Raw genomic sequence first — 18,036 nt, forward strand, 5'->3', positions numbered from 1 at the left:
GCTGCCCGTGCTGTCGTGAGTGCAGGGGACGTTGGCAGAGAGCCCTGCTCCTCCGCAGGATACCCTGACCTGGCCCAGTCTCTCTGCCCATTTCTCTGACAATATGCACGGGGCCAGAAGGCTGAGTACCGCTGCTCTGGAGGGTCTCAGGAAATTCCCGCTGGCTTTACGATGACGTGGAGTTATGAGCACGGTGTGTGGACAAGCCGGGAGATCTGCTCTCGTCGCAAACCCTTTCCAACTTCAGTCCTGGAGGAAGCTGTGCTGAAGCTGGAGCAGTTCTGCTGTATCTTTCCCAGCTTCCCGCACCGAACCGTGAGACCGTCGCAGCTACTGCACCTTTTGAAACGGCTCCGAGTGGACTAGTTACGCACAAGTCAGGCAGCAGCGCTCAGCTCGTGTGCAGCATGCACGTGCACCGTGGGTTTCTTTCCCCCAAAGCACGGTGTTTTTTGCCATTGCCAGAGTCCAGATCTCACCCGAGATGTCATCACCAGCCACTTGAGTGCTGTGAAGAGGACCACCCCAGTGCTTTGCCCAAGGATGAGCGGGTTCAGTGCTTATTACCCCATTCTTCTAAGCATCTGGGGCTCTTGAGCTGGTCGGGGCGTGAATCCCAAAATGAGCATGCAGGAGGCTCACGAGCACTGTCCTGCGCAGGGTAAGCTGCCCTGATGCCTGCTGCACTCATGTCCATGCGACCAAACCCCAGTGTCTCCCAGGCCACCCATGCAAGTAAAGAAGTCACAGTTTGGCCCAGCATGAGTACGAGTGAAAGCAGACGGGCCAAAGGGATGCAAACGCAGTGAGCAGACACACTGGCTGCCGTCTTACCCTGAGGTTTAATCTGTCGCATCCCCCTGCAAAGCTGACTGCATTTGGGGGGGTTTTGTGCGCCCCGTTGTTGTGCTAAGGGGAGTCTCCGGCATGCCCGTCCGCTTGCCAGCGCAGCGGGCTGCATCTCCGTGGCGTGTTTCCTGCTGCGTTGTCTCCAGCTCAAGGTCTTGCCTTGAATCCTGGTCTGACCCTCAGGGCAGAGCGGTTTTCTGTGCGGGTAACTGCAAATGCCAGAATCCCCCGCTGACCACCGGGAACGAAAGCAGTTCCCAGTCCAGTAACCTGACTCCGGGGACTCTGCTCCGTCAGGGGGGCTCTGAAGAGATGCTTGGAAAACTCCCAGCTGTTCGCCACTTCATTTCCTTGGTTAATTTTGACGTTTTCCTGAAGAGAAGGTGCGGGCCAGCTTCACGCTCTTTGTCAGGACTGTTTTCCAGAGCAAATGTTGACTCTGTCTGACGGGACATGAGCTAGCGGGATTAAAGCGATCAGAGAGGGGGGCTAGGCGGCTGGTAACCCAATCCTCCGCTACGCCAGAAAGGGAAAGGAGCTCCTTTGATTATGTCTGAACCTAGACGGAGCAGCCGCACGGACGAGCCGGGAGCGGAGGGCTCCGTCCTGCCGCTCCGGCAGCTGGGGAGGGGGCAGGGCCGCGGGAGCAAGGATGGATTAGACCTGGCAGGGTTTCAAATGGAGATACAAATCGTTAAAGAGAAATTGGAGAAAGACTGTGGTTTTTCCCCCATGACTGGCATGTCATCCAAAATGTAAAGTAACATAATCCCAGTGAACCCCCACGCAGCAGCCGGGGGACCTTGCAGACAGCTCTCTTGCTGACTCTCTGGGGAAAGCCACCCTCCGTCCGAGTCTTCAGCCCGGCTTTCCTCCCTTCTTCTGAGTGCTTCATTCGCAAAACCACTTTTGTCTCCAAACTCACAACCGTAATTGTGGGTCTCTGCACCTTGAGATAAACGCCAAGGCCTTGCAACGTCCCAGCGGCTCTGAACAGCCAAGGAGATCGGCTAGTGCGGCTCTGCAGGAAGGCTCCCGGAGAGCGTGGAGCCAGCTTGCTCCAAACCTCCAGGAGCCTGTTTTAATCGTGGCAAGGAATGGCAGCTCTGTACCGGATGCGATGGTCCTGGAGACAGGGACCGGTGCGTAACGGCAGACCTTGGCCATTAAAATGCAGTTGGGAACAGGGCAGCTTCTAGTGAAGGTGTGTCCGGGGGAGCAGCGCAGACCCAGGGCGACTCCAGAGCAGGTCGTTTCATGGTGCGATGGGTTTGGACTGTGTATTCATCTGAGCACTCGCATGCGATCGGGCAGGCTTATTCCCCCCCTCCAAAGAAAGCGAATGTATCTGCTCTCCCTCGTTAGCAGTGGTCGAGATTTACGTGGCAGGCTGACACAGAATAGAGGGAGACAGGAGATGGGACCTGTGCGCCCAGGCTTCGGCAGTCTGTCCCAAGCCGGGGAGGCAGGAATCGCATCCCAGCTTCCCAGAGTGCCTAGAAACAGCTCAACCATGGCTAAGTTCCCCTCCCAGCTGGAGCAATGCTTCCTTTAGCCTACTATTTGATGCGAGACACAAAGCCTGAAAAAAATGGGCCTATTTTTCTCTTATTTGCCAGATACTGCTCTTCATAGGCAGATGATTCCCTGCTGACTTTTGTCAGTTTTATTATAATGAATAGCCTTAAGCATTACACAGCGGCTTTCCCAATTGTACTCCTTTCTGAGAGAGCTACCGAGCACAATGCAGTGGGTGTAGGGCGACTGCCGAACTTGAGGGAAGGGGTCGGGGCAGAGGCACTGGGCTGCGTCTTGCAGGATTTGGGAGCTGGAGGGATGGCAGGACAGAGGGGATCACCGACGTCCAGGGCTCTTGCAAACGGCACTGTGCGATTCTTTCCTAGTCTCTCAGTAAGTTCCAGATCAAATGGGCCCAGGTTACAATGAAAACGTGTCTTTGCAAATGCAGGCAGGGTTTGGAGAGTCAAGATCCTGCTGTTCCGCCGATGGCAAACCCCATACAACTGGGTTAAACTCTCCTTCCCGCCTGCAACCCCGTAGGGAGATCAGACATGCAAAGCTGATGGAAATGTGTGCAGAGAAGAAGGACCAGACACCGCTCCCTCTCTCTTGGCTGTGTGGGTCTTGCAGGGCTAACAGGAAATGAAAATAAGGAAAGCATGCCCTCGATGCTCAAGCCAACATCTACGACTCCGACATAGGCCAGGAGTAGATCTGCATGAGGAAGTGCTGCTTTTACACAGTCTCTTCTCTGTGTAGAAGTGCATTATGAACATCACCTAGAAGGCACAGAAAACGATACAGAAAGACTGAGGATGTGCCACAAGAGAGGAATACCCATGCTGTCTGAATGCCTTGGTCAAGTGGGCTCAGTCCAGCCACGCTTTTCAGTAGTCAAGTGCAATATCATCCAGTGAAGTAGGCACCTTTACCAAATAGAGGATGGCATTCAGAGCATCTGAAAAGGATGGAGGAGACATTGCATGCAACCAAAGTCCATGTGAGGCCTCAGAACAGTCCCATAGCCAAAAGGGCTGGCTTTATCCACGGATGCAAAAGTAGAGAAATATCAAAGAGGAGTGCGGAGTTGTTACTATCTCTGTATACAACATGGGAGAGGCCATTGGGGGTCTCTGTATCTAGTTCTGGGGTTCACACTTTAAAAAAGATTTTGAAAAATTGAAAAGGTTTCAGGAAAGAGCTACCAGGATGATCCAAGTTCTGGGAATCCTGCTTAATAATGAGGGACTTCAAAAACTCAAGCAAATTAGCTAATCAAAGAGAAGGTAATGAGGGAATTTCTTCAGGACCTATAATTACTTCCAAAGAGAGATTCATATTTCTTGACACTTCCTTAATCTACCAGGCAATGGCAGAACAAAATCCAGGGGTTGAAGCTCAAGTCAGGCAATTTCATATTAGATGCGGTGCACATAGGTTTCAACAGAGAAATAGCGAGCCGTCAGCATGGGTAGACTCTCCGTGGAGTGTTTGGATCAAAAAGCGGTGTCTTTTTTAAATCCCTGCTGAGGCTCAGCCCTGGTTTTGGGGTTAGATGCAGGAGTTTCCCTGCCTTGTCCTGTGCAGGGAGAAACATTAATGCAGGGGTTGGCAACCATTCAGAGTGGCAGGGCGGGCATTTGAGTCCCAGCCGCCGCTGCAGGCCGCCAACCCCTTGCCCCCACCTCTTGCTGTAATCTGTTCCCTCTCTGCCCCACGGTGCTGCCAAAAAATATGGCAAACAAAAAAAACCAGCAGCAAAGTTGCCGTTTCAGCAGGAAACAGAAACTTTGGTGGTGAGAGCACAGAGCAGGAGATCCCTTTAAATTGGTGCCTCCCCCCAACCAAATCATGCCTTTTCAGGCCAAGCCCAAGTCTTCATGGCATGGATCTGGCCCATGAGCGTAGGTGGTTGGCCCCTGCATTGAGGGGCTGTAATGGGCCCTTCTGGCCTATTTATGAAGTCCAAGAATCACTCTCCCCCTTCTTTGTGCTGGAATTGTGCAGGCAGGATATTACTGTATGAACCCTTACCTGTCTCATTGGAAATGGATGGCATGTGCTCTTTCCTTCTTGCTTATAGCTTAATGTTCCTTATCATCTCCAACAGGCAAATAAAAATTCTGTAACAACAGGTTGCACCATTACGTGCAAGCACCAAGTACCTCTTCGAGCCAGCACAGAGGCATCATGAGGCAAATAGCTTGCTGCATTGTACATACCTCAGCTAAGCCAGATACTCAGCTCTAGGATCCCAACACTTAGAAAACACAGGGAGGAACATTTAAGCCGCTGACTGCCTATTTTGTCCAGCAGAAGGGAGCGCGCTGCCCAGCGAGGGCCCCCTTCTGCAGTGGAATTAGGGTTGTTCGAATGCTTTTATTGCTGCTACAAAAAGCAGCAGAGAAAACGTGGCTCCGTCTTGTACCTGAGGTTTGTTGCCGATGCCTTTATTCAGGTCCCCGTCTGTCTCCCGCCGCGTGGCTGCTGCAGGAGCAGAGGGCAGGATTTTCCGCAGAGCCGTGACAGGGAGCTCAGTTCCAGCTTGATCTGGATCACACGCATTCAAACGCGCGGGGGATGCCCCTGAGAGCCACCCAGGGAACCGGTGGGGCTTTACCCCCGAACGAGGGTAGAATTTGGCCTGTGGAGTCTGCAGTGTGGACCTTGAAGCAAGAGCCAGAATGACCCAACCTTGGCACTCAGAGCCCAGATGCCTACCTTGTCTTCAGGCAGAGCCCAGGTCAAGGAGGTTAGGATTAATTTACCATGGAGCAGCTGATGTGCTGAGACCCTTAGCTCACAGTAACTCATTCGTGTGTCCATGCCCTGACACGGGATGTAGACTCTGTTAGCAAGGCGCTCCAACATATTCATTGCAACGCTACAGGTTGCAGTACTCACTTCCTTCTGGGTCCAGGGTGCCCAAATAGGCATCAGAAAACCATGATTCTTCATTCATATTTGACAATTGCAATTGTTTTGCATTGTGAGAGTATCACTGAGGTTCTCCCGTCCGGACAAGGGTCCCCGGGTTGCTTGATGTTGCATGCACGCATGGAGACGTGGGGTAACGTCCTGGCTGCATCAGAGCCGGTGGCAGAGCTCCATTGCTTTCATTAGGATCAGAATTTCCCCCTGGTCTCCGCGTTGAAGAATTTGCTGTCTGGGGCAACACCAAGGTTTCAATATCCTCCCACACAGCAGTTTGCAGACTGTATTACAGGGAAGGACGTTGTCACTTTATGCCTATGGCTTTTCCTAAAGAAAATATTTTCTGAACTGACAGTGTTTCTTGTCTAGCTTTTTTTTTTCCCCCTCTGCTGTGTTGAACTAGCCTCAGGCAAAAGGTATCAATCAGAAGAGTCCAGAGAATCTGGGGCAGTGACATCAGCCAAGAAAGGGCTTCTGCTGGTGTCTTGTGTCTGGGAGTCCCAAGTCCTTTGAGTATTGGGAGGATACGGTTCATCTTAGGTAGGACAAAGGGAGTCTGGTTTGTCACACAAGAGAAGGAAGTGTCCTTGCCCAGCGGAAGCGAGTACTTCTGTCATCCCCGCTGCGCGCGCAGACACCTGGAGTCACGAGCACAATTAATTGTTCTCTTCCAGTGCATTCAGAAACGTGAGGGCGGCATCAAAAACGACAACAGCTGTTGGGGCTGGGGTGTTGTGACCCCCCCCAGCCACAACCGTGTCCGCCGACAGCCCCTCTCTATGGGCGTTTGTACACGCCACGGTTTTTGCCCTTTCTTGCACTGCAACTATTCCAGTTCCTCGTGTGTAATAATTACACGTGCATTTAGGGCAGGGGCGGGCAATTATTTCGGGCAGAGGGCCGCTTACTGAGTCTTGGCAAGCCATCGAGGGCCACATTACAGGCAGCCAGGGGTAGATATATATTAATTTTCTAATTTTTAGGGGCCTCACGGGCTGGATAGATTGACCTGGTGGGTCACATCCAGCCCACAGGCTGCATTTTGCCCACCCCTGATTTAGGGTGGCATCCTGTTTCCTTTTAGCCAGTTTTCTAGGGTCTAAGTATGCACTTATGCGCAGGTGGTCCTTCTCTTCCAGGACCTGTGCAAGCACAAATGACTGCATGCGTGTGTACTTGGGCACACGTCCCAGAAACAAAGGATGGAAGAGGAAAACCCTCCTTTGTTTTAACCCCAGTGCCTGAGTGTTTGGGGAACTCCCCCAGGAGGATGGAGACAGAGGAAGCGAACATTTGTCTCTGAGATAAAGTGAGAGCCTTGGGAAGGATCATTACATCTCCGTTTATTTTGTCATTGGAAAGTAGTGCCATTTTTCATGGAACAAAGTATCAAATCCCACAGGGCCACGTTGAGTATTACAAACAGATGCTTGAATGGCATCATCCAGGTGATGCTCTGGACAGTGTGGGAAATACTTCCGTGCAGAGCAGGAGGGGAAAAAAGGGTGCCTAATCATTTTACGTGTGTTGTACCTTTACTCTGAAATATTGCAGGACCCAAAGGAGAGAGCCAGGTCATAATTTGTATAGATGCAGTAATTCAACTTACGTATTTGGGAAATTCTACTAGAAAAGGGTTTTTGCTCGGTCAGGTTTGTACAGTGTCGGTCTTTCGGTTCTCCGTGCCTGGTTTTGGTCACTCAGCAGTGCTGGTAATGGATGGGATCTTTTCATAGTCCCAGCGTGGGCTGTGGGCTGTATCCCTCGGGGCCAGAACATACTCTGCATTTCTCTGTCCCAGCCAAGTGGGAATGCTCTTTGTATTTACTTCCGTTGAACTAATTTATCTGCAGTATTTTTCCTGCTATTTAGTATTTGCATTATAGTAGTGCTCAGCCTCTCTCAGGGCCATCATACCAAGCGATGTACGTGGTCTCTGTACCATAGAGCTTGCAACAAAACGAGACAAGATGGATGTAAGATAAGGGCGAATGAACAAAGTTAAAGTTAAAAGGGGTCCAACAACTTACTGTGGACCTGCTGCTCCTCGGCAACTGGCCGTGTGCCCACTTTCCCTCTGCAGTAGGTAAAAGCTAAGCTGGCCATTTTATCACTGAATAACACAATGCAAAGCTACCCTAATTTAACTTTCACGTATTGCAGGGAAACAGCAGATGGGCAGACTCGCAAGGTTGATATGCATACCCCAGGAATGACCTGCACATGGTACCCTGGCTTCAGGGGCCCTATTTAAACTGCCCGGGATCTGTACACCGTCCCTGTAATGACCAGATCAGCCCCCAGCCATCAGGTTCAAGTGCCATCTACTCTTGCATTTGACTTACATTTCTCTGTCTCTCTCTTTCTCTCTCTTTCAGCTCCTTCTGCTGTGTCCATCATGCATCAGGTTAGCCGCACCGTGGACAGTATTACCCTCTCATGGTCTCAACCTGACCAACCCAATGGAGTCATCCTAGACTATGAGCTGCAATACTATGAGAAGGTATCAAAACAGCCTGGGGTTGCCCACCTTCAGTGAACGTACGGGGGGAGTAGTGCAAGCCTTGCCATGCTAGGTGTCAAGCTCTTGGCGGGACTGGCCATGATGGCAAGAGGTGGCAGGTGCCCCAGGATCATGGAGTGGCAGCGCAGCCAGGATTCACGCTGCCGTGGTTAACAGCAAGGTTCAGCACCGTGTCTGACACAAAGGCAGAGTGAACAGCACTGAGTACAATCCCTTCCGCTCCCAGGAGATCAATTAAAGAGCAGAACAGGGCTGGCTCTGCTTTGGCATTGTAGCTTTGTTCAGAAATCACCACAGAGGAGCTCTTAGTCCACTGGAAGTAGCTTCCCCACTCTTCGCACATCAAGAGTTTGTTGAGGCCTTTAGAGGGGGGATAGCAGACCCTTTGCCCTGAACCCAAAGAGTAGCTCATCCCTTCTGTGGAGGAGGAGGATGGTGGCCCTGTCCTGGAGCGGGAACATCAGTAGCCGATATACTAGTATCTTGGGTCCGATCCATCCTTGGTGTAGTTCCACAGAGGCTCGTGGGTTTATAGCCTTCAGTTCCAAAACTAAGCACGTGTCTACCTGGGGGTTGTTCACACCACTGGAACTGGACAGTGCACAGCCAGGCTGCACCAGTGCAACGTGGGACATGAATCCCACGTGTGCCTTCACTATTCCATTTGGAAGCGGCTGTGGCACTCCCCGAGTGCACGTGCTCCACCAGACAGAGCCCCGCGGTGGACAGTGTTGCACTAAAGTGAAGCGAGGCTCGAGTCTTGCACTGAGCAGGGGTGGCCCTACTGTGAAGCGGGGCTTGGCCCCCACCATACATGTATGGCACACGTACGACCATGGGACACGGTGGAAGCCCTCTGCACATGTGCAGTGCATCTGTGGCAGACACAGCATTACTGCAGTGCCTGCAGTGCAGACCAGCCACGTTCTCATACCTGCTGGACCCTACACGTGGCCAGAGCCCCGAGCTTGAGCAGGGCCCAGCCCCAGGGAGGTGGTAGGAGGGACCTGAGAGTAGGGAGTGAGGAACCAGGGGAGTTTTCCACCTGAGAGTCTGTCCCTCCTGGCCTGGACTCTAATAAACTAGACAGGAACAATTACAAAATAGCTAATTAAAAACTTTATGCAAAATGTGAAAATATTTTTCCCAGCAGCTGCCAGAGGAAATGATTAATCCCCCCTCCACTCACTGCCTGTGACCTATTTTCTCGTCACCAAGAGCCAGAGGGATAGTATGGAGGGAGAAGCCAGTTTGTAAGCTGTTAAATGGGTCCTGACCTATATTGCATAAATTAGAAGCATTTACTTGACCCCTGGAAATGATCCCAGAATATGTGGCAAGATGGATGACGAGAACATTAGACTGATCCGGGGAGGGAGAGGTCCCAGTTCCTGAGACACTCGAGGCAATGACAGAGCTCTCTTCGTCTCTCTCTCTATCACTTACACACTCTCTCTCTCTCTCTCTTTCTCTCTCTCTCTCTCACACACACACACACACACACACACACACACACACACATGGTATAAATAATGGAACAACATATGTAAAAAAGGAGCAGCAGTTTGTGGGCCTGTCCTATCAGCCAGCACATACACCGCAGGATGCTGCTGTCATCCTTGCTCTTGCAGCTTGCAAATGATCTTAGTGCCAAATGGCCCAAATCGCACCAAGACATAATGGCTCTCACAGCTCTCACAGGGCACGTCTACACATGCATTAATGCACTGTAGTTACTGCACATTAACCGGTGGGCATTTATATGCATACTTTTTTGTCCCTGTGATGTGCCAGAGATTAATTGAGTCTGCTTCACACGCAAGCTGATGCGAACTGCGCTGCATGCAGTTGTATAAGTGGCTAAATGCGTGTCAGCGTGCAGAAAATGGCAGCAGTGCGCTTTGGAAATAAAGCACCTTCTGTGTGTTTTACTTCAAAAACGCGTTGCTGCCATAATCTCAGTGCTGACACGCATTTCGCTGAGTATACAACTGCAAGCGTTGCAGTACCAAATGCTTTTCAAAGCACCCGGCACTGCAGCACTTGCACATGTAAGAGTGTCCTGTAATACATACTAACTAAATGTGGAGTAACACCGGCACATGCCTTTTTAGTGATGCTAATGCACAGTTAACATGGCTTTTGTCATGGCACACTAATGCGTGGTAGAATGAGTCTACTGCACATTTAGTGTCTCATGGAGACGCGCCCACGGTGCAGCACAGGGTGTCCAGGGCTAGGATTAGCTGCAGTATTTGCACGACACAAAGGAGTATCTGAAACCTGAACTGTTCCTTGGCGTGCAAGAAGGAGGGGGATGCTAGGTGCTGGTATTCATGCTCCACTGGCCCTTTTGGATTCACTTGGTATTCGGACAGTCTGGTCCTTTACCTGGTCCGTGATGAGAAAGGAAAGGCCACAGTTAACTCTTTGCTCCTTCCCATCTCCAAGTCAAAATGAGCAGCACCCTCTGAAGTTGACTATCAGGCTGGCGCAGAGCGGTGTGCTCTCAGGTCCAGAGCCTTGTCTCAACATTGCCAAAGGATTTGGAGAAAGAAATGCTCCAGTACTGCCTGGTAGAGGACAGCGGGATGGCCGGCTCCAAGGGAATGCCCCTCTTGACCCCAGTGATTGTGGTCTTGTGCCCTGAAGCAGCAAGGCCTGTTTTTCTTCTCAGACTCATTTTTGTCTATTAGCATTTTGTGTTGCAACTCAGATCCCCTCAAGGGCTTGATCCCCATTTGAATCCTGAGAGACATCCTCTAATTCTGCAATATGCTTTTGGGAAGGGGGTGACCAGTCCTGTTCCTGATATTCTTGGCAAGGGCTTCTTGTTCAGGTATACAACAATATTAGATTGCACTTCCTGGGCACATCTACACATGCAAATGCTGCTGGATGGGTTTACTCTGGAGTAAACCCACCCTGGGCAGGCACCTGCATGAGGGGGCATTTGGGACCAGATTTGTAGATTAGCAAAGCAGAGCAAATTACTGGGCAGTAAGGGTCCGCACGGGTAGACAGCGATGCTTACCGCGCAGTCACTTGCTCTGCTACACAGTAAAGCGTCCCGTGTAGACGCACTCCCTGTTGTTCTCCATTGCATCCCTTGGGAATGACAACATCGCGCCCGCTCTTTGCACCTTGAGCAGAGCTGCCCATTGAGTTGCCCCATAATACTGTTGCCTTCGTTCAAATCTGCCAGGGCTGAAACCCTTCTTTAAGGTGCTGGCCTGATAATATAGCTTCAAAGTTGCTGTACTCTGTCGCTGTTTATCCTCTGCTTTGTGGCACAGGCTTTGCCCAGGACTAGGACCCTTCATGTTGGGCCAAAACCAGTCATAATAATCTCGTGAACTTTTCCCATTCTGTATACACCCGTTTAATTTTATTGTCATTTTTTCTCTAAATCTTTATAACTACAAAATCATGACACTGCACCCACCTGCGTTCTCCAATCTGCTTATAACACTATCATTATTGCTGGTCAAAGAATTGCTGAAGGAACATTTTTCCATCAGAAAATGCCAGCTTGTTGGCATTACACCTTCTGTGGGAGCATGACCATTTTCAGCAGAAAAAAAATGAGGGAAAAGGGTTTTGATTTTTCATGTTTAATATTGTTTCCTCTGGAAATGGACTTTTAGTTTGTATTGTAGGATTGATACATTACAAAATAACATTTAAAGAAAAAAAAAAAGGAAACCCAGAATGAAATGCTTGAGGCCAGAGATTGGTGTTGGGATTGGTGTGAAATGCAGCGTTTTTCAAACCTTTTGTTTCCTAGGAAATTCCACAGATTTCTGTTTTCAGTCCAGTCTGGAATGGAAACAAATTTCACAATGTCAGCAAGCCCCGCGGAGCAGAAATTAGTTTCCAGTCAGCTCTAATTGTCGTGATTAAAAACCATGGCATGTGTACAGCCTCTGGTTTTCCTTCCCTCGTACCCAGGCCAAATCAACATGGATGTTACCCAGACATTCGGAGGCACCTCTTCTCCCCGAGGGCTGTCCTTGCCCCGCTTTGGCTCCCTGCCCCAAACGGTGTTGAGGCTAGACCTGTTTAAAGTGTGGCAAAATTTTGCTTCTCATGAAAAAGGCAAAGTTCTCCCTAGTCAGAAAAGACAGAACTGCTTTTGCTCAAAGTTTCTGAACAAATTCACCCCTAGTAATAACCAGATCTGGATAATTTCAACCCCAAAGGTGACGTCTGAGAAAGTTGTGGTCAACTGAAAGTATGGGCTCCCATTGCAAAGCCTTGGGGAAGCTTAATTTTATTAAAAGGCTCCTCTCCCCAGTGGAGTTAACAAAGGCAGAGAGCACAAAGATGCCTCCCTCTACATGCAGGTGCCCTGAAACAGCTCCGCATGACTGCCCTGCTCTCGGGGACGTATCTGAGCAATGGCACAGGTCCTAGACACAGGAATAGTTGCCACGAGGCAGGTTTCTGGCACTGTACAACTCATCTCCAGCAGCGGTGACTCATGAGATCCTGTGCTGGGCATGCAGGTGGAGGAGAGTGGGAGAGGATACCCGGCTGTCTGGATGAAGCCCATGGCTCCTTGGGGACTGAGTTCCCATGTCTGCGTTGTCAGAGCGTGGCCCTGCCAGGGAGCGACGTAGCCGGCCCCGTTTGGGGACACGCATCATGCCTGGTTGGGAACATCTCTCTTACTTTTCACCTGGGGACCAGTTCTTCCCAGGGTGGATATGGATCACTCCTTTCCAGTAAGCAAACGTATTGTGCACCTGGGATGTTGGATATGGACCCTCAGAAGGACCTTGCCGGTAATCCCATCCACCATGCTGCCTTCCCGTGTTCAAGGAGCTCTTTCAGAGCCCTGGACCGCGGCAGTAAGACATTTAAAATAGGATCAGCAGGACATGTGAGCTGCAAGGACTAGTGCTTCCTTTCTCTGCAAACAAGGTGTCTGCTTGGCTTCACTCCATTATTCAGATTTATTGCTTGAGGTGCTGAGAGTACCTGATCAAATAGCATTGTAAAGCAGCACATAATCATGACTTCTTTTCAAACTCAAGCATATCTGAAAATGAAAATGTGCTATTGCAATTCAGCTTTGAAATACACAGAATAATTGGCACACCATCTTGCTGACAGGCAGCCGCATGAAAAGCAAACCAAACCCAAACCCAGGAGCAAAAAGAAATCAGCAGTGAGAGGTCCGCGTGAACACGGGCCAACTCAGAAAAGAATCCAGGTGTTATTGCAGTGCTCATGGGGTTTGAACCATGGGTGCAACACTAAGTGTGCCAGGGATGGGGTGCAAAAATATGCTTTAAGGGGCAGGATTGAGCGGTGGTTAAAGTGAAGGGGGAATCGTTGGATGCAGCGTGTCAGAAACCCCAGGGTAAGAGACTGGACCCTATGCAAAGGGAAAGGGATGAATCTGATGGTGGCATTTATAAATCCCAATGAGCGCGTGGTCCAGGCGTGTGCCCCTGCACGGAGCTTTCCCACTGCCGGTTAGCTGGTCTCAGTGGTGGTCCCAGCACCTGTAATGTGCCAAAAACTTAGCTGCCGGTGCTTAACAGCCTGAAAAATAAAAACGAAGAAGGAAAAAGGGAGAACTCTAGGACAGACAGGCATAAAACACTTGAGCTACATATACATTTATTTCAGAGCTAAAACCCTCTCATAAGCATGCCCACGGCATTCATGTTGCAGTCCTTGAGGAATGGAGGTGAGATTCCCTGGGGCCCATGATTTTAAAACAGTTGTATTATTAATGCAACCAGGCCCGGGAGGTTTGTCTGCGTGAACCCCTTGAACACCGGGAACCTAAGTACCGGCTGACCTATTTCCCTCCTAACCTTCATGGAGAGGATCACAGGAAGACGACGTGCTTCCCTGATAGCGCTGCTTTATCCTGATCTTGGAGAGCTTTCATCGTGGCCAGATCCCCGCCGGTTGCCTGCTGAAAAGCGCCAGGTTGAAGAGCTTCTTTCAAGCCCCTCCAGAAAGGGGCCTATTTCATCCCTCCGTGATGCATGTTGCTGTTCACGATGTGAGCTCTTTGTTCCCTGTTTGCACAGCACCTAACGCAGCAGGGTTGTTGCCCGTGACTGGGGTGCCCAGCTGCTGCGGTGACACAAATGGCACGCAGCAGTAGCCGATGCACCATTATTTATTCCAGGGGGTCACACGCTTGCTTCCCTTTGCACGCGGCAGCACCACCGCAGTAATGCACATGGCAGGCTGCAGGACAGGATAAACATTTCAACAGTCTTTGTGCCGAAGTCAGTTTGAGAAACGATGCTCAGGCCCCTGCATGTTTGGGAGAGGGTGCCCAGGGTCAGTATTAGGAAGCCCAGCTGGCATCTCCCTTGCAGGCCACGCACAGCAGCTGCCTATCTGCATGCGGCCACCTCCTACCCGGAGCCTGATTTGGCCTCAGGAAGGAATTTTTCCCTTTCAGTCCAATTTGGCGAAGGCTGTGACGATTTCAGCCTCTCTCTGTAGCAGGAGGCATTGCCCTCTTCACAGGATCTTCTGCCAAAGATGGTGGCAGGGCCCTGGTGGTGCCTTCCTCTCCCATCATCGTGGGGGATATTCTTGATTTGTGCTTTGTAGTTTGCAAGGGTTTGAAGTGGCACTTGTAGCAGAAAAGGTTTCCCATGCGAGCAGGGGACTGGAGAACACGGCTCAGGGCACCCTTTCCAGGCCCACGGTCCCGCAGAGAAGAAAGCGCACTGTATTTTCTGGCACTTCCTTCCCATCTCACTCTTTTAAAAGGTTTGCCCAGTTGAACCAGTTTAATCCCCTATGAATCAAAGTGCCACAGAAGCATTCATCGATTCAGGGACTTCAAAGGCAGGAGCTGCACCGCTGCACCTTGCATCGACTAGTCATTGCCTAAAAAGCACTGGAAAAGTGCATGCCCTATTGAGAGCAAAGGCCTAGGCTGTCTGTCTTGTCTTCCACCTCCTTGTCCCACGTACCTCCTCTACAGCCTGCCCCGCGGGCCAGCTTCAAGTGGAGGGCTGAAAAACATTCTCACGTGTGACCCACGGCTGGAGAGTCCGAGCACTTGGCTGCGTGGCAGGAAGCGCAGGTTGAAATGCTCGCTGGGGAAGGGGCTAGCACCTGGGGCTCCTGCTCCCGGGCGAGTGCCCTAATCCCTGGGCCATTGGGTAGGAGGGGGAAGAGCCCCCCCACCTCCATTTTGCATCTGTCACCTCCACATGCAGGGCGCTCCTAATTCCCCACAGGGTGACACCAGGGTGCAAGTGCCAGAAGCTGGTGTCGCCAGGTAGACCCTGTCCCTTAGACACATAGAGTGGAACAGGAGTTAGCCCAGGCGCTTTGCAACGCACTGCCACCTTTCCCTCAGCAGTGAGGCAGAAGGCAGGCTGCCTGCAGCTGCCCATCGCGTGGCTGGCATTCGCGTGGTCCTTTCTGTCAGCCCTGCTCCAGGGAAGCCATCGTGCATTTGCAGGCTGCTTTGCAATGCCGCAGTATGGAGCAGAGCAACCTGGTCAGTCATTGTGCTGCCTTCGGGTTCAGATCGGAGGGGTGCTATGCTCGGGGAGGTCCCAGCCCACCGGACCATTGCCTCCCGGACTGCCCCCACACCACCCGGCCTGCTGCAGCCTCTCTTTTCCCCCTGGAGCACAGGAGGGGGGTCCAGGCAATGCAAGACACCTGTTGCCTGCAGAGGGGCGGGGGTGAGGGCAAGAGCGAGGTGCCCCAGCTCTGATCTCTGATGGTCAGTGCCTGTTTCTTTGGCAGGACCTGAGTGAATTAAACGCGACGGCAGTGAAGAGCCTCACCAACACGGTGACCGTGCAGACCCTCAAAGCTGGCACCATCTACGTTTTCCAGGTGCGGGCACGTACCGTGGCAGGGTACGGTCGCTATAGCGGGAAGATGTACTTCCAAACCATGACTGAAGGTGAGACTCAGGCAGGCAGCTCCCTCTGCCTTCAGGGGGGACAGCGGGATCCAGGAGGCCACAGTGACCCTTCTCTCCCCTGAGCAGGCGCAGGGCTGAGAGACGGGCTACCGTCCTGAAAGGGCTCAGCAGCACAAGCAGGGGAGCTTTGATGCTCAAGGGGTGCTGCCTCCCCTGCTCTGATTGCCCATAGCCTGGGGTGAGGAATAAGCCTCCCTTTTTGTCCCAGCAGTATCCCTGGGTGCAAGTGGAGGGTGTAGGTTGCCCGCACTCTTGTAACGAGCTCCCTCCCTCTCGTGTGGCAGCTGAGTATCAGACCAGCATCCAGGAGAAGCTTCCGCTCATCATCGGCTCCTCCGCGGCTGGGCTGGTCTTCCTCATTGCAGTGGTGGTCATCATTATAGTGTGCAACAGGTAGGTCCCGCGGGAGCGTGATACGCTGCCACCAGTGGGGTGGTTCGTCGCACGCTCATCCTGGTAGCAAGGGGAGCGTGGGATGTGGGGGGTCTGGAGGACTGAGGAGTCTGCAGGACAGTGGGGTGGGGATGGAGGCACTGATGGAAGGAGGAGCATGCACAGGGGTAGGGGGAGAAGGGGAAGCCATGGGGTAGAAAGTGACCCCGCGTGGGGCTGCCCTGGGCCAGCTCGTCCCTTCCCCACCCGCTCAGGGCTCCCTCTCATTCCAGAAGACGGGGTTTCGAGCGGGCCGACTCCGAGTACACCGACAAGCTGCAGCACTATACCAGTGGCCACAGTACGTACCGCGCACCCGCGCCTGGCCCGGGGGTCCGCTCGCTCTTCGGTGTGTGCTCTTGTTCGCTCGTTCCTTGTGCAGTGTGGGAGGTGACAGGGGCCTGCCAGGCTGCAAGCATCTGCATCTAGGCCGGGGGGCTTCTTCTGTTGGCTGCGGCTGGCAGAAATCTCCACTCTTCTCCCGTCTGCGCCCTTGGAGAGCAAAGAGACTCCAGTCCCTGTCCAGCCGCCACAGGGGAGGGCTGGGGAGTATTCAGCTCAGTGGCATTTTTGGCTCTTGCACTGGTAGCCATTCAGTCCCGGGATGTATGACCTGCATGCATACACGGTTATGTCTTTGCATATCTGGCCACAAGTCCCAGCCGTCAAGTGGAAGAGGAGGATCCTCGCCTGATGTAGCTGTAGTAGCGGAGCGGCTCGGGCGCTCGCCCTGGGAGCCAGAGGCCCACCACACCTGGGACTTCCCTGAGCAGTCTCTAACCCCAGCTGAGGCCCTGTCCTGGCCCTTCTCTTGGCTGCCCAGGGGAGCGGTTTCCAAAGGAGCATGCAGAAAGGCTTGGGGTAGTGCCTGACCTGTGTGGTGCTTAGAGAGACACCGGTTTAAACCCCTTCTGGGAAAGGAGAGCTTGAGTCTGTGCTGTAGGAGACTGCTCTACCCATGCAGCCATCACAGCTAGAACAGGGGAGGTCCCTCCTCCTCCATCACCTACTAGCTTCAGGCTGCCTAGATTTTCACACCTTAGAGATTGCTGTGAGACCACGAGGGTGCACCCATATAGCCGGGCACCTATGTGGCTGGTGAGCAGCCTACCACGCGTGCTCAGTGGACATTTACATGTGTGTCCCTCTCCTCCGTAAACCCAGTCTTCTAGCCAAGGTGCAACCCTAACCCAGAATCACCTCCACAGCCACGAGGCTCATTGGTTGAAATTAGACTGTGTTTTAGAGCTCCACTCCCACTGCACTGTGGTATCCTCCAGAAACCCTCCTGAATGCAGTGCACCCCCGCTCCCCACATCACCCCGCACCATCTAGAGCCCCCTCCTCACCTTGCTGTGTCCTGTAGCATCCCTGAAATACCCACAGCTTTAACCTCCAGGCCTTGCACCGTGAAGAGGAAGGGGACTAGACTGCATGCCAGCCATAGATACGTGGACTTGGACTGGTGCTCCTGCCCTAAGCAGACATACTGCCCATTTTGCTGTGTGCTTTGCTCCAGGGCTGGGCTCCTGTGAGCAGCAAACTGCAGCGCAGCAAAACAGAGGGCTGTCTTAGGCAGAGCCAAGGAAATGCTGGGAAGAGCTGACCCATGCAGCACGAAGACCTGTCCCAGGCAGGAGCCCCCTGCTCAGTTGGACAGACTGTGTTTCCTGTTCTGTCTCAATGGGGCAGTTCAGCTCGTGCGGCTGCTCTGGAGCCCTCGACGCCCCATCCTAGTTGTGGCTCACTCCCTTGGGGCCCCAGTGAAACCTATACAGGGGTGAATAAGGACAGATATTGGAGTCTCTCTCATGCCAGTCCTGCCATTAACTCACCCTGTTGC

At 52.3% G+C, this 18,036-nt stretch overlaps 1 protein-coding gene across 4 annotated transcripts in view; it reads left to right on the forward strand.

Annotated features, from left to right (window-relative positions):
* Positions 1-18,036, forward strand: part of EPHB2 (EPH receptor B2) — a 124,111-nt gene that overhangs the window by 87,525 nt on the left and 18,550 nt on the right. The window contains exons 6-9 of one of the 4 annotated variants that reach the window (XM_059716782.1): positions 7,683-7,807; positions 15,578-15,740; positions 16,046-16,154; positions 16,427-16,542. In XM_059716782.1, coding sequence (XP_059572765.1) covers positions 7,683-7,807; positions 15,578-15,740; positions 16,046-16,154; positions 16,427-16,542 — 513 coding nt within the window. The remainder of the gene's footprint in view (positions 1-7,682; positions 7,808-15,577; positions 15,741-16,045; positions 16,155-16,426; positions 16,543-18,036) is intronic. The other 3 variants (XM_059716783.1, XM_059716784.1, XM_059716785.1) reach the window with 3 other exon arrangements.

This window comes from Alligator mississippiensis, chromosome 13 (assembly GCF_030867095.1).
Source record: "Alligator mississippiensis isolate rAllMis1 chromosome 13, rAllMis1, whole genome shotgun sequence".
Classification (NCBI taxonomy): Eukaryota; Metazoa; Chordata; order Crocodylia; family Alligatoridae; genus Alligator; species Alligator mississippiensis.